At 39.8% G+C, this 17,088-nt stretch overlaps 1 protein-coding gene across 1 annotated transcript; it reads right to left on the bottom strand.

The window, feature by feature from the left end:
* Positions 1-6,488: 6,488 nt before the first annotated feature.
* LEO1 (Leo1, Paf1/RNA polymerase II complex component, homolog (S. cerevisiae)) lies at positions 6,489-16,239 on the bottom strand (the record flags this gene model as incomplete). The annotated part of the gene is made up of 11 exons (XM_010135119.1): positions 6,489-6,759; positions 10,285-10,382; positions 10,650-10,836; positions 11,130-11,265; positions 11,825-11,959; positions 12,229-12,323; positions 12,665-12,749; positions 13,190-13,335; positions 14,316-14,410; positions 15,151-15,258; positions 15,514-16,239. Coding segments are annotated over 11 exons (1,916 nt in total), but the record flags the coding sequence as incomplete, so codon positions are not given.
* Between the last annotated feature and the right edge of the window lie 849 nt (positions 16,240-17,088).

The following is a 17,088-nucleotide window of genomic DNA, read 5'->3' on the forward strand; positions in this document are numbered from 1 at the left end:
TTAACAACGGCTTCACTTATGAAACTTCCAAGCCTTTGCTCTTAATTCTTTGTGCTCTGCCACTACAATGAGACCAGCAGCATCATTCAGCTCACAACAGAAAAGCCTCCACCCTGCTTCCAAAAGTTCAGTCCTCTTGGATCACAGGGAAGTACAGCTCAGTGGACTGAGCTGACTGCAGCATCCAACCACCCACATCACCCAAAGGGCAGGAAGGGACCCTCCTGAAGGAGCTTTCCACCGCAGTGTAGTCCAAAAGCACAAAACCAGCCAGCTGCTGGTAGAGATCCTGGGAAAACATTATGTAAATGGTGACAGCAGACACAAATCTAATTATGAACCAGACAGGCACACAAATAACCTAAATAGATGCACAGATGTTACTTCTGTGGTAAGACAGGGGCAGTTAGAGCTGCAGAAAACTCTGATCTCATTTAGCCAATGCAGGACAACTCCTGCAGTCTTTGAATTTTCGTTCCCCTGCCCTGTAATTTTTTCAGCTCATTGCAATTAAATATATGTAAACTGAGATATTGTAATACCCATCAAACTTTATTTACAGCAACATTCTGTTCAACACGTCTACAGAGGCAGATCAAGCCAGCTGGCTGTCAGGACAAAAAAAAATCAATATATTCTCTATGTCTATCCCACTATCCACGCCTAAACATGACTGCAAGGGAATGAAGTGCTCTAGACTTCTTTAGCTGAAGATACAATCCCACAGTGGAAGACCTGAACTCAGTGGATAGCAGTACCTCAAGGGTGCTGTGCTTGGCTGGACTTCTCTCTCCTGAACTGGAGGTTAAACAAGCTCAGAGAAACCGACTGGGCGCCAGCACTCACTCCCTGTGACAATGCTCGCTCTGGGCTCTTACGGACCCTGTTCGAAACTTGCCCACGTGGCAGGTGTAATGCTGCTTGCCAGCTCATTCTGAAAATTCTTGGAAAAGTCTCAGTACAGAGCTGAAATTAATACCAACAGTGCCCAGGCACATCCTGTAACTGCACACTTCATTGGGTGCTGAACTGAAGACCAATCTGTCTTGGTAACTCTAGAAAACACCTAGTACAAATTGCTGCATTTTCCACTGAAGATACTTGTCTATCTTTTTTGTCCCAAACGTGCTTTATTTGCACACCCTACTTCAGAAGAGGATAACTTACTTTCTCAGGGAATCTGATCCTGCTCTTACCTGACCCAAATCTTTTATTTTTATAGCAATGCTTAGACACACGGTGACAAGTCAAGGCTGAGTTAGTGTTTCCACTGTACAACCCATTTCTCAAATCTTTTACAAACCCACCATAAATACTCACCAGGGACTGTAACAGGCTTTACACACCCTCATTAGATGAACAGACAGACTTTTTTCTGTAGGACAGCTTTCACATCCTAGACTGAGTGTCTATAGTTCATTGGGTTAAGTATCCTGTGTGTTTATTCTGGACACTGATTATTTTACCTCTGCAATACTTTAGCCTGGGCACGTTACCTTTCACTATAAACACAAACACTTCCGAAAGCGTCAACTCTCCTTTTAAAAAACATTGGCCTGTCAACTTGCTGACTTGAAGGCTGTTCCCCTCTAAGCTGATTTCCATTCATTGTTACACACAGACCCTTGCAATGTACATCTTTCATGTATTAGCCCATTTATACATAGCTGGACTGTTACAAAACTTTAACAATACTTTCCTGAAACTGTAATTTGAAAGTTTAGCCTTCATCAATTTATTCTTTTTTTTAAATACAGGAGGTTTCTATGGGATTAAATGTCTTTACTGTAGACACTGGAAGAGGTAGAACTGTATCCTATGTTCTCGCACTAGACTGATCTAAAGGTAGTAAGAACATGTCCTGGTCATTTTCAGAAGACTCGTTTAAGAATCCAAACATATTAGGGCCAAAATTTTCTGTCTTATGAAAACATGAGCTTTTTACATGAGACTATCTATATTAAATAAAGCACTGGTGTAAGTTCCAAGAATAAAAGAGGAACATCATCTACATCCCCAAGCAATTCACAGAACTGTTGAGAAGAACAACAGACAATCATTTTTATCAGTATGCTAACACGCCACTGTTTCCGCCCTTGTAACTTTAGCCTTTTCCATCGTCAGACGTGAAGCTGTAAATGATCATCAATGCTTCTCAAAACAACAGTAGGTATTTTGCAATTTGTTCCGTAGAAAGAATATTCTCTTTTCCTTTCCTAATCACTAGAAAAACCTGTACTGAGAGGAACACCATGGAAAATTCAAAAGACAAATTACCAATTTGACACACATAGTGTAGCAAGGTGGGTATGGAAAAGGGGTAATGACTCAAGTTGTGTTAATGTTAATATAAAATGATGTATCCTCTAAGAAAAATGTTAAAGATACCTTTCACAGTCTAAATTAACAGTTCCCCTTAAACCAACACAGATTAACTTGCTTGCAAGAAAGGAGAAATCCCCTAACGCTATCAGGTGTGAATTTGGAAAAGCACAAGCTGCCCAGGGTCAATTTTAAATTGCACAACTCTGACGTGGGCATTAGAGCTTTTTCCAGTTACTTCTGAGAGGGTATGTTAGATGATACTTCCACTGTTTTCTAAAATTTTATCGTTAATTTACAATAAATAAAGAATACAACATGGATATAATTCCATGACGAAGAACGAATGCTGCTGCTTGCCAGAAAATTTCAGTGTAATCCAGAGACATGAAGTTACGTTTCTTGGTAACTGGCTCTACCACCTCACATTTCTTCAAGAATCAGCCCTAATGGAAAGAAAACCCAGACTGAAACAAAAAACACTGTCTGAAGTTAAGCTGCCACTTTAATAACTAATTTCTTCCAAATATCAGCCCAGTAAACTAAGATTCATAGGCTTTTAAAGGATAAAAATACCCTTTAAAAACAACCACCAAAAACCTCAAGAAACCAAAGTCTTGTCAAAAGTCCTTTTTTAAATAAAGAGAATCATTTCATTATAGATTTAGTTAATTACGTTCTTTTCTCAACTACTTAGCTTACGTAATTCCTCAGAATGCCCATGAGTTTAAAGCAATTAAAGACACAAGCTAGTAATCAATACCAGTTTGTAGCTTTTCTGCAAGTCTTTCATGTCCAGACAAGTATCAAGAAACCCAGCTCAAGCCAAAGGGTATCACTAGGCAACAGCAGTTATTAGTCACACGGCTCTCCAAGCAGCTCTTCCAAGCCCCGCCACAGCCACGCTCCTGACTCTTGAAAATAGCTAAGTTTCACAAGTGTAAGACCTTACAGCTCCTATAGCAAAAATTAAAAGAATATTTACCAGAAACAAACGGCCTTCTCAATCATTCCCCTGTATCACACTCCATACATTCACCACCACCCAGGGCTGGATTACCAGTCTACTGCTGTTAAACGGAAGCGTTCTGCTAGAATGGGCACCCAGGACCCCCATGCCGACCGGCTGAAAAATCAAGACCCATCACTTCATGGGGAAAGTCACCACCCCATGTTTAACATGCTCCTCAGGCTGCAGCTTCGTATCAGAGCTGAGCTAAAACTTACTGCCATATATAGGATCTGTCCTGCTCCACTTCTGCCTCCCCCCTTGCACCACCTCAAGGTACAGCTGAGTTAGTGTGCCAGACTGGGCTGCTATACCGGCAGAGAGCTATTCACTTTTTCTGTATGGTCAGGGTACGTTTTCAAAGGAAAGCCAAGTCAAGGTTCACCTCCACTAAAGATCACCCTTCTCTGATATCCCCCAAGTCATGACTACACCAACTTACTGAGCTGGCTCTGATGGCCAGTAAGGCAGTTCTGCAGGCACAGCTAGCCGAAAACACAAGAACTCAGCAGAAAATAAATTTCCTGACAGTTTAGCAAGTTGACTCACTGAGCTGGACTAGTTATTGCCAAACCCGCTGCTAGGAGGAGCGTGAGCAGCTGCTGCTTTCAGTGGGCACTCCCTGATCCACCAGGTGTGCTGCAACATGAAATCCATGCCAAGCTGCACGGCTAGGATGGAGTGAAGTGGCTGGTGGGACATGCTACTGGGTACTTGCAAGGAACAGCTTTCTTTCCGTGACTGTTTCAAGAGAATTCATCCTTCAGCCTGACACTAGCCAGAAAATCTAGTACTCACACAGCTTGGTATCAGCTCTTCAAAGAAATTCTTTGTTGAAAGTTGTTCAAATCATGCCCTTTCTGGAAGAAGTATTCCAACCAGTTAGTACAAGACTAAACACAGCTAGCTCAATCCACATTCTCTTTCCTCTGGCTTAATGTTTTTAATTTGGGTAAGATGAAACAATTTCAAGTAATTCTCTCATACTTGGAGACTGGGAAAAATGATAGCAGAAACTGTCTTTGAGTTAAATAGAACTATACATTAGACTCACAACTAAGAAAATACTGCAGATAAGTGTAAGTTCATTTAAGAGACTGTAATTACAAGATGACTGTTAAGCCAATTTAAGCTGAGAAAACTTTGTAAAATTCCACATTTAAATAAGACTTTAAAAGAGCAATTTACAAGAGACCTGTAAAAAATTAGTTCTTTTCATCTCTGTAATCCACAAAAAGCCTAATTTTGGGGAGCTAAAGTGGACCACTTAGCAAAGGCTTAGTCAGCATCAAACCTATGAAGTGATTAAAACATTTTCACTCTTAGGAGTAGAGCAGAAATAAAAACAGCCAGCACTTTAATTAAACAGACATAAAAGCAAACACATCACCAGCGAGATAGTGGTGTGTTTCCATATGCCAAAGTTGTTTGTTTAAGAGGTATCTGGGAGGCTTTTATGTGCAAGTGCAGCATGCTGCACCCATACAGTACCTTTCTGAAGAGCTGGCTTCTTCCTGAGAAGGTTACAAATGGGAAGCAGGTAACCTCCTGTAAGGAACCAGTCTCCCAGCAGAGGTCTGAACTAAGAGGATTACAGGGTCAAAATTCCAGCAGATGGAGAAAGGTTTTATCTGCACATTAAAGAGGCACAGGAACTCTCAGGTAACAACTTAATTATAGAGAAAAGAGCAGTTTCTCAGGCACTCAGACTGCCGAGGTGAGATTTTTCACTTTGTTTTCATACTTGCAAACATCTACACCGCAGTCAGCTGCTCAGCAGAATACATTAGCACATGCGGAGCTCTGTCCTGCTGCAGCTAGAATGTTTCCTGTAGCTTCCAGGCAGGAGACGTGGAGGTATTCTGACAAACTGCTAGCCTAATTAAAGATGACAAAAGCAAGATGTCCAGCTTGAAAGCTGTAGCTCAAAGAACCACGGAATGTTACCAGAGCAAAACTCTCACTATGAGGCGTTTGCACCCTTCCACTGTTTTATAAAAAAGAAGAATTCAGCTGGGCAGGAGAGAGAGATGGTTAACAGTTCTTATGTAACTTATCAGCTACTTTATTCCATCTTATGTAACACAAATCCACATTAGAAATTCTTCACAGCGCCAGTCAATCGTTTTGTTTAAAGAGGCATTAAGCTAGATCTGTGTTCTTTCCATTACTTTTTTCAAATCACATTCAAACTCTGTAGGACTGTGTAAAAAGTCAGTTAAAAAAGCAACACAGGTAACAGCTGAATGCTCTCTCACCGCTGAGAAAAACTACATATGGGATATTTCACCTTGGAAAGACAGCATGGAAAAGTTCAGATATTTCTTCTAGGCTTTCTCCACTTTACAACTCTGCATAATCAAATAAGGTGTTTAGAAATAGTGTAAAACCAGCAACGATTCTGTCCAGAATGTTCTCCTCCAGTGACTTCCCAGCTAATCAAACCTATTTATAAGGCCAACAAGGAACCACAGGAAATAGCACCGTAAGGATTGTATGAGATTACGAGGCTCTACTACCAGGATGTATTTTTGCGCAGTGTTTCATTTCACCTTTTAAAGGAGACTTTCACCTCTGCTGGCAGAAATTTCTTAGTTTTGTTTAAATAAGTGTTTTTACTCTGACATTTACATCATTAGCATATGCCAGCTATTATGATTATTGTTATTATCAACATCCAGGCAAGACACAGACTTTCATGCACGGAAGCCCAGAATGAAAAATAAGTGTCTTATTATGCGATCAGTTAACTATTCTAGCTGCAGGAACTTCACAGTTCACTCAAACATGGTATGAAATATTTTTAGTCATCAAAATATACCAGCATCGTAATGTACTGTCCACAATCAACAGGAAATAAGGATTATCTCGGAAAAAAACAGAATTGCACTGTATCACTCATACGTTCTTTCAACCCTTCCACACAAATGGTAAGCTACATCACCATGGCCCTTGTCAGGCAAACTAATCGTTTAAGCATTCTGTCAAGATCAGGATGGTTTCTCCTCATGAATTCAGTAAAAATCGCTGATTAATTCACTTGGATAACCAGTTACTACAATTCGCCAAACTGAAATGTAACACACAAGACAAAAAACAGCACTGTGGAGACCCCAGGTGCAATAATTGCTGCAATAAGAAAAATTTTAAAAATTACAAGGAAGTCAAAAAACTTTATTCACACCAGAAATGCAGACTTCAGTGGAATTTTCCTTTATCAAAATAACCCCATTATGGTTACTTACATCTCTGCTGTAAGAGGACTGTACAATGTATACATAAATATATATATAAAAAAAAATCAACTTTGTGCTTCCTTAATTCTAATCATCATCATCTTCCTCTTCATCGCTGATCACGTATTTCTTGTGCTTCTTACTTGCTTTGTCATCATCCTCTGCTTTTCTCTTTCCAGAAGGTTCACCTTCCTAAAGGCAAAAAAGGACAAAATTAAACCAACGTACTTCAAGCTAAAATAAAAAACGCAGAAGAACAAAAAGACCTCAAAGTCTTTCTTGTGAGAAAAGCCCAATTATTAGTTCTATTTTTTCCATTTTGTGCTACTGTGATGCAGGACTGCCTGTGTGTCAGTACTCTCGGTTCAGTCAGCGTTGCTGACCCAGCCTGAGTGGGAGCAGGATACACCTGCAGCTCCCTTTACCTGAGTGGCCGTGCACCCATAGCTGCTCCACACTCAACTGTGGCATGGAAGGAATTCACGCCGTAATCTGGGTTTATGGCATGTGCAGTATCATCCTCAGCAAGTCTTAGAGCATGGGCAGTTCCTTGAATTTGCAGTGCGTTTTTCAGCATGCAGAAGCTTTCCCTTCAGGCAGCCTGCGTAGCTTTGCTAAGTTTTCAGGCTATTGACACTTGTTTTCCCTAAGTTAGAGCTACTGAAGCAAAGAATAAATTCAGGAAGTGGGCAGGCACTTCGTTTGTTTGTTCATTGAAGAAAAAACCAAAAAAATAAAACGCTCCGGCATAGAAGGAACAGCCTGATGAGAAGCTACTAGAACAGAGAATCAACATCAGTTTACAGTCCACAGAATATAATAGTTTAGGAGCCTTCACAGAGTTGGTGAAAGGAACCCAAATCACGGAGTTAATTACCTGTTGCAAGCAATACCATGACGACTTTTATAAGCTGGATGCCCAGTTTTTAGCACTTAGCTAGAGTCAACAGATTGTTTTTTATTCCAGGTGCACTTACACCAGTTCAGTTTAAATCAACCTTCCAAACAACATTTTATACCAGAATGCTACGAAAATGTTTAATCACACTACCAATCACTAGTTGTTAATGCAAAACTCATCACTTAACAGGAAGAACAAGAGGTAACTCAATTATTGTTTAAAAAGAACAGTATCTTTAAAAATACCCTCAGGTCTAAGTAACTTCGTCCCTTTTTCCTTCTGTTGGCTTTAGTGGGGGCTTTTTTTGGGGCAGCTGTTAGCAGGTTTTATTACTTGGGATTTTAAGCAGCAGCAAAGACTGAGTTTCAGAACTTGAATCAATTACTCGTGTTTCAGAACTCTAATGAATTATTTTTAATTCAAAGCATTTTATTCTATATTAACACATTACGCTAGTCAGGTGAGGATCTCAGTTAGGAAAGAATTTTAAGCAGAGCAAACAGAAATTAGTAGGGGTGGGAATCTCGATGACAGCTTCTTCCTCAGAACAAGCGTCCTCTTGTAATCTAGCTAGGCTACTGTTAAATGACTCCTCCTGTTCAGCAGAATATCCCCACCAACTGCAGGAGCAGTAGAACTACTTGCCATGTGGCAATAAAGTGTATGAATAACTGACTGACGTTTTCAGTAACGGTAATAAATTGTTATCAGGACAAAGGTTTGTGCTGCGCTGGTGACTGACGGCACACAAAGCAAGGCTGGGTACAAGGAAGTCCATGTTTCACATGTACAGATACGCATTACAACCACCATCCTTCCTGCCTGGTGACTGCAAGTCGCCACGCATCACTGGGGTTTTCCACAACGCTCTAGCACCCCTCCGTGGCCCTGACGGCGCTACTGCCTTGAAGCTGTGTAATTTTAAAATGGAGGCTATCGCTCCTCGAGCAGCAGGGAAATGCTGTTGTCTAGACCTTTTCTTCTGAGAGACCAGAACTGCAAAGTCCTGACATTGCTGTATCATGAACTAACAACTAGTAGTGCCTTATAAATAAACAAATTAATTTCTACTAACAAACACAAACAGAGCTCACAAAATTTTTGTCACAAAAGTTTTGTCTATCTGCCTCGCTACGGCTGTTTCCAGGATTACCACCATATTTTCCGAAATGTTAAATTTTCCTCAATGTATAACAAAAAGAAAGAATCTATGTTTTAAAAGAAAAACTGGTTTTTACTTCTGCTTCTTATCACAATGCCTGTTAGTGCAAATACTCAGCTGACAGTATAAGAGGAGTAGTGTCACAACAGCAAGAACATGCACATCCAGCGGGCTGGGAAATAAGACATGCTTCCCAGGAAGTGTACAGGAAGCACAGCACAGAAATACAAATCAGCGCAAACTTACTCCTTCCAATTCTTACATCCTAGAGGAACATGTCATACTGAGAACTATGTCCTGTACCAGTCACTTAAGCAGAACTGTGGAATTTCAGCAGCTGTGGCTACAGAGGTCTGACATATGTTCATGTAGCAAGCCACGCTGCAAAGCCCTCTTTGAAGAAGAAAGCAATGTTGTATTGTGGAAGCCTCAAACTCAAGAATAAGGATCTAGCCACTTCAACAGCTATTAGAGCAGCACACTAGCTATGACTGTAGGAAATTAACTGACAGAAATCTTAGAGCAATACTTAAAATAATTTTAACAGTTAAAATAATTTCTTAAAGGAAATGGTGATATAAAGCTTTAAAAAAATATTCCATAAGCTTACACTGACCTACTCAAACTTCCTCTTTTAAATTTCTGCATGATATTCTACAGATAAACTTTAAAATACAATATAATTTACAGTAAAACAGGACAGGAAGATTAATCAAACTGTAAAAACACCTCTCATCACCTATGAGGTATTAATAAGAACCTATTAAGCTAAGTTATCAATTCCAAGACCCCCTCTTGCAGCTTCCCAGAGCACACAGTAAACATCCCATGGCTCTTTGCCACTGAAGCAGTGGCAAATTTTACAGTGAGGAGCAAGGGTCGGGAAAATAGCTGATACAGGACAGAGTCCATGTACCTCCTGGTTCCAATTCTACCACCGGATGAACAGTTCTAATCTCAGAAACGGTATCCATCAATTTTGAGAAGGGTTGCTCTGCAGTGCTGTATCAGAAGAAGTGGCATTACTGGAAATGAACTAAGCCTCCAGATGCGATACACACAAATATTCACTTGCTTATACCCAGCAGCGATAAATTACAAACAATGAAACAATTTTAGAAGAGGAAACAGCACTACTGCTGTAGTTAACTTGGTAAGGGCCTAATGTTTAGGACGATACTTGCGCGATGGGTAACAGCTATTCAGCAGCAGACTTTAATGGTTTTTAACTCAAGTTTTTAAACTCTTCTCTTTAAAAAGAGCAGAAATACTATGTGAAAACGCTTCCATCATTTCCATAATGAACAGGAGAGGACAGGAGACAATGCTGCACTAGGATTCCAATACTAAGTCTTCTTAATCCTTGCATAATTTTGGTAAAGTCATTTTACATAACTCTGCATAATTTTTTCCATCTTTGTATCAGCAGTAACAATAGTGACCTCCTTCGGGAATCACTCAGGTCTATGAACTAATGCTGTGTATAAGGAATTGGTGATTAATTACCATGGAAAGCATGCCAAGTCAAATAATTCATTCATCATACATTCATCATAAATGAAACTACACAAGTCTCAGCTTTAGAAACGAGATTTCATGTGAGAAATGTTCCTGACTGAAAACAAGTACCTTCAGAACAAAATCCTTTTCTCACCTCATCACTAGTAAGTTTCTTTGCCTTGAGTAGTCTCTGTGTTTTATCTTCATCTGAGCCTTCATCACTGTCAGAAGAGTAGATTCTAGCACGTTCCTCTACAGAGAAAAATGAAAAGACAAATATCCATCTTTATCTGAAATCAGCGAGGAAGAGAGAATATTAAAATAATTCTTGTACCTAGTCCCACAAAAAGTTGGCAGAATCTAACTCCAGAGTAAACAAAACAAACTTATACAAATGGAATTCTAACTATCTCTAACTATCAAAGGAACTGGCAAAACACAATCTTACAGGACTCCTGTGAAATTAATCCCTCTGAACCACACACGCCCTACTTACGCGTAGTTGAGGTTTGTTATTACCTCTGATGCCACCCTTGTATCTGTTTTTGATAGCTGCTAGACTGATTGAATCATCTCCCTCATCCTCTTCATCATAGCGATCAGGTTCTAAGTAATTTGCACTCAGACCACGCTGATGCTGCTTCTCCCGCATTCTTCGCTGCTGAGATTCTCTACGAATGGAAGCTCTCAATCTCTCCTCTTCTTTCTGCACAAAGAAAAAGCAACGTAGGAAGACTGAGGGGAAAAAACCCCAAACAAACCAACTGAAGAGAACACTGTACTCTACTGCAGTTTTTAAAATAATTCACAGCAGTAAAGGTTGCACACACTCTGGGATTTTTGTAATCCATAAAGCTAAGCGAACTGCACCCACGGCTAACAACTCGTCTGTAACTCCAAAATACGCTGGTTTTCATAAAGTCATAACATGTTCAGCTATATTACAGTTGTGATTTTTTAGATTAAATCAGCATATAGGAGAGGTCCATGTCACGATACCTTAATCATTTCTGTGCGCTGAGACTCTGGATCGCGACCTGCCATTGGCAAAATACGGATTTTCTGGGTCTTTGAACATCTATCAGCCAGAGATAGTGTCATCTTCCTGTGAGTGGCACTGTCTGTAGAATGCGGCCTGTTAAACAATTGCTACGGGTTAAATACTTCAAGGAACAGATCCAGTTTTAAAGGACAAATTAATTAAAACAGCATACTTAAGATTTCAAAGATTCATCTGCACAAAAGTAGAAACATCATCCTGTTTGTTATGTGCATTGTAACTGGAGACAAAATTCCTCTCTCAGCAAGCCATGTGCAGTCCATTACCAACCCAAAAATATCATCCTCCCATTTCACATCAACAACTGTGCATCAGAAGAAAGGTTAATTTCAGGGAATATCAATATTCTTTCCAACTCAGATGAGGATTTCCACTTAAAAATGCAAATTAAAAGTATATATTAAAAACACACACATAGCCTACATATCGTCATGAGTGGCAGATTAACCTTTGAAACGGCAATCCCTAATTTAGGAAAAATCTTACCGAAATACTGACTTTGAAAAATAGCACATTCTTACTGGACAGCGAAGCTCTGAGGATTTATGAACTGGTACCTCCACTCTTTATATACTAATTACAACACTTAACTGCAAAAGTAGCATCAACATTTGATATAGAATAGCAGGTTTACCTGAAGGTTAACTTTGTCTTGAAAACAGCCTGTCCTTGCAGACCTGTCCCTTGTCTGATAAACAAATGGTTGTGATCTCCCTGCAGTGGCGCCTTGTACACGTCAAAGACTTCATTGCCCAAGTGGAGAGACATGCTTAAAAGAGATTCACATATCAGGTTTTTGATAAAGACACTACAGTCTACTTTTTGCCTCATTTATGAATGGAAGAAGCCTTCCTGTTTCCTTTTTATATATAGCCAATAATTATTTTTCAATCCAAACTAAGCAGAGCATAAAATTTTCAAAGCACTGAGACTAAAATAACTTCTGCTGTGCAAAACTAACATCAGTTTGTTGACTTTCTAATTCTGTATGCTGTAAGCACAGCAGTATTCCTTCAACGGGAAAAGGTCCAAACTAACCTTCCATCGGACCACTTGACTATCCGTGCATTACTTTCTCTGATCTCATTCCCTTCCTCATCTCGTCGCATTCGCCATCGTATTGTGTTTTCTACCTGTGGGGAAAAAAGAACAAAACACTTTTTCTAACTCACAGTAAGGAATATTGTGGTAAAATATACTCTATACAGGTCAAGAATTACAGTGAGAAAGGCTAGCTAATTTGCTGCGTGATGCAAAGAACTGGAGGTGAAAACTATCGCTTTTATAGGTGAAACGCTGTCAAGCTTTTTAAAAATCTGTTACTAAAAAGGATTCACTTTCCTCAGTGCTGAGCTACTCCAAACTTTCATAGTCAGAGCCATAACTCAAATCACCATTCTAAAACACCTGAAATAAACTTTGAAGAAATGTGGCTATATGAGTGTAAAAGAAAAAAGGAAAATTAACATTTTACCTTGAGTTTTAACCTAGTTCTACCCTCTTCATCAAGCATCTCCTCATCTTCAAATTCATCTTCATAATACTGGGGATCAAAAGGTCTGCAATAAATTATAACACAGTCTTCTAGTTAAACAGTATGTTTAGCACACACAAGTGAAAAAGAACTTATTCTAAAATTCAAAATTATTATTTTTATCACTCAAATGTGCATAAAAATCCTGTGCATTTGGCTTCTGCATCTTTGAGGTGTGTTTAAAATCCAACTGATAGCACATGCTTTCAAGTAAACTGTATTTTTGCTTGGTTTTTAAAGACAAAATTTATTCAAACCAGCTGAAACTAAATTACTCAGCTGAAAATTACTCAGCACTTGATTAAATAACAACCATAGATATAACTAGTGACTGATCACAACCAGATGTGTGCATCTTCACATCAAGCATTTTAAATACAGCCACATTTAATAGTTTTACTAAACCAAAAGCAAATAGGGAAACACTGAGAAGCCTGATCAATCACGTACTTCATGTCTAATTACCTGGGCTCCACGCTAAGGAAGTTGGGCAGCTTCACAAAATACAAATCGTTACCCAAGTCTGTGTTTACTTTTGGTATTTCTACCTCTATTCTAGTCTCTGGAATAGGCTCTTCTTCTTGCTGCTCTTGACTCAGTCCATTCTCATCCTGATGAAAAAGGAGAACAGGAGCATAAGCGAAGAAAAGTCTGCCTGGCTGATGTGGCTCCAATACGCACTTACATTTTGCTTAAAAAAGCGTCATCCACATGGACAGAGAGAAATCAGGAAGCTTTGGGTAGAAGAACTCACACATTTTCAGTGAAAGCAATTAATTCAGCATTTTCATATGTGACAAAGTGATTTCAAATACCAGTGCAAACTCGAGAGACCGAGGACAGTAATGAAACAACACGGGAGCTGACAGAGTTTTCAGCGAAGTAATGGAGAGTAAATGGTGGACAACTTTTCACAGATAGATAGAAATATTTTTATGCATTATCATCAAGACCCAAAAGGAAAATACTTGTGAAGTAGCTGTACTAAGGTACCAAAGACAGCTATGACTTTGTATTTCACTTGAGGAAAAAGAAATCAGGAAGCTTTGGGTAGAAGAACTCACACATTTTCAGTGAAAGCAATTAATTCAGCATTTTCATATGTGACAAAGTGATTTCAAATACCAGTGCAAACTCGAGAGACCAAGGACAGTAATGAAACAACACGGGAGCTGACACAGTTTTCAGCGAAGTAATGGAGAGTAAATGGTGGACAACTTTTCACAGATAGAAATATTTTTATGCATTATCATCAAGACCCAAAAGGAAAATACTTGTCAAGTAGCTGTACTAAGGTACCAAAGACAGCTATGACTTTGTATTTCACTTGAGGAAAATCAAAACTACTCATCATATTTATTTCAAGTACAAAGAGTGGACCGGGGTGGGAGAAGGCAGGTAAATGAATCCATCTGATATTGCTACCTATAAAACTTCAGTAATTCTTTAAGCTAGGGCAAAATTGTCTGTAACGCTTACCTAAGGCTGTTACTCTTTTCTTCACTAAAACATTACCAAACCAAATCAATCGGTGTTCTACATTTCAGAGTGCAGTGGCACACTAAGTATTTCAAAAGTCAAGTCTACTCACAATGGGCTGTCCTGGAGTCGGTGGCTTGTCTTCCCCATCGCTCCCTGAGGAAATGTCATCTGCACCTCCAAACAGATCCATGACGTCTGCATGCTCTTTAGCAGAAAAACGTCTATTTTAAAATACACATACATGCACACACACACCCCTACATGCAAGCACACTCACAGAAAAAAAGATTAACACATCCTTCACTTTTACTACGACTCAAAGTCACCTAAAAAGGTTAAAAACTGCAAATGTTTATGAAGCACACAATATTCTCTTCTCCCGAGAAGCAGGTTTTCCCATGTATTAAGTTAAGGACTCAGGTATGTTTTCGTGGAAAGGCTCTATTAAATAAGAAAATCTAGTTGGAAAATTGCAACAGAAAAATTAAGAGTGTAAGATCATCCTTTACCCAAGTAAACATCTTAACTATATGAGAGGAGCAATTTCATCATGCATTTTGGAGGTTTTAATTCTCAGAAGAGTCAACACCACTTTGTCAGCCAGCTAACAATGACAAAAAACAGTAGAGGTTCTCCGGACTGCTCTGATTTTAGAGGCACCTTAACATCTTAACATCTTTCAGTAAAAATGTGTGAAACAACATTCCAAGAGAAAAGCTCTTTCATGAAGGAAACAGAAAAGCTGACAGAGCTAGTGGAGACAATCAGCAGAACCGCCGCGCATTCTTCCCCACACAGGATTCTTCCTGTGCTGTTTTGTTATTTCCACAGCATTACGGTTACACCGCACACAAAGCGCTACCAATTTTACCAAGTTCTCCAGCAGATGAACGGCGTGCTTAAGGTGAGGATTAATGAAACAAAACCTACAAAACACCATTTACCTTTCTGCCCTTCTGTGTCACTGTCCGCTTCTGAATCCGATGCAATTGGTTTCTTTCGCTTCATTCGCAGAACTTCATCTTCACTATCGCTGCCCCTTGCAGACTCTACTAAGGAGCATAATTATTCTCAGCAAATTAAAAATTTTGTTCCACATATTTTAAAATTCCTTGGTATTAATAAGTTGATTCAGATGAAAAGGAATTTAAAAGTGCTGCATAAAAAAAAATTACAAAGACAATTATAGGAAAGCTACATGACTAAACCCTTTAGACTGAAGTCTGAATCTTTTCAGGCCAATACAAACAAAACAATAGAGAGAGATCAAACGAGAAGCAAATCATTACTACTGCATTCAGTCCTACCAGATTTATGCTCTTGGTCCTCCTCATCAGAGTGCTGGGCCCTTTCGTCATCGTCAGAGTTCTGCATCTTCTCCTCGTCAGAATGCTGGGCCCTTTCATCATCATCCGAGTTCTGCATCTTCTCCTCATCTGAGGCCTGTGGCCTCTCCTCATCATCAGAGTTCTGCATTTTCTCCTCATCTGAGTTCTGGAGTCTTTCCTCATCATCAGATATCTGCGGCCTTTCATCTTCATCAGAGTTCTGCACTTTCTCCTCATCGTCAGAGTTCTGCTGTCTCTCTTCTTCATCAGAGTTCTGCTGTCTCTCCTCATCGTCGGACTGATCACTTTTGTCCTCCTTGCCCCATTTTTCATCCTCTGAATGTGCTTTTTCAGAACCATCTCCCTCTGAATGATGACTGCCTTCATCTGACCCGTGCCCGCGATCATCCTCCTCATCATCGTGAGCAGCTTCTGAAACACTGTGCTGGTCCCCATCTGACTGATCGTTATCTTCATGCTCAGAGTGTCCTGAAGCTTCAGAGCGATTGTAGGATCTTTCAGAGTGGTTATCACTCCCTGTATGATGGGATGCCCCTTCATCCTCACTATCGTCTCCAAATAACTCCTTATTACTTGGTTTTACTGCCTCTCTGTCATCATCCTGGTCACTGTCACTTCCAGAAGCATTACTACCAGAGCCAGCATTCTCCTGATCGGAATCAGATTCAGATCCAGAATCAGACTCTGCAAAACAAACACCACCCTTTGAGGAGTTAAAATGTCCCTACAAGGATGAACATAAGGTGACAGACATGACTTTAAAAAAAAAAAAACCCAAACAAAACCAACACCCAACAAGAACAGAGAGAGCCTACAGAGACTGTAAAAAAGAACTATAAAAGTTACCTAGAATAAAATAAAACTACTAACAAAAGCACAGCCAACGCAGGACACAATGAAAAATTACGGATGCCACATAACATTTCAAAGCACAAGCTACTACTAAGATTCTAAAGCTGCAGAAAGAATAAGCAATTATACGCAAAAAGAAAATAATTTTTTTAATAGCGAGGGCTTAAAATAAGTAATTATGTATATGTGGCTTATGAATTTCTACAAATCTAAAATTATTATGTCTTTTTCAATCCAAGCAAGTTGTCTTATGTACCATGACATGTTTGCTACAACGGAGCTACTCTTGAATGTTGAGATTGGCAAAATCAGTTTCAAGCAGGGAAAAAAAACCCCAAACGCCTGAAAAATAATTTACAGAAATGGAGACAGGCATTCTATCAACACGATGCTTATGACAACCAAAACTTTTCCAGGTAACAAGGGGCAAACAGGAACCGTGCCTTGTTTTCACCACCTCAAATCCAAACAGCTCTAACCAAGCACATGGTTAAACGTTACCAAATTCGGAAACACGCTTTGCTTTTGTCCCCCGCCAGCCGCTTTCCCCGGCTGCGGTGATGGACAACAGTGGCTACCAACCGCTTTCTGGCGGAGCCTCAGCTGCGCGACCCGGGCTGGGCTGTTCCTGGAGCGCGCTGCCGAGGGGACCGAACACCCGCACGGCGGGCGCGTTTCACC

The sequence above is a fragment of the Buceros rhinoceros genome, unplaced genomic scaffold (genome assembly GCF_000710305.1).
Source record: "Buceros rhinoceros silvestris isolate BGI_N320 unplaced genomic scaffold, ASM71030v1 scaffold17354, whole genome shotgun sequence".
Lineage (NCBI taxonomy): Eukaryota > Metazoa > Chordata > Aves > Bucerotiformes > Bucerotidae > Buceros > Buceros rhinoceros.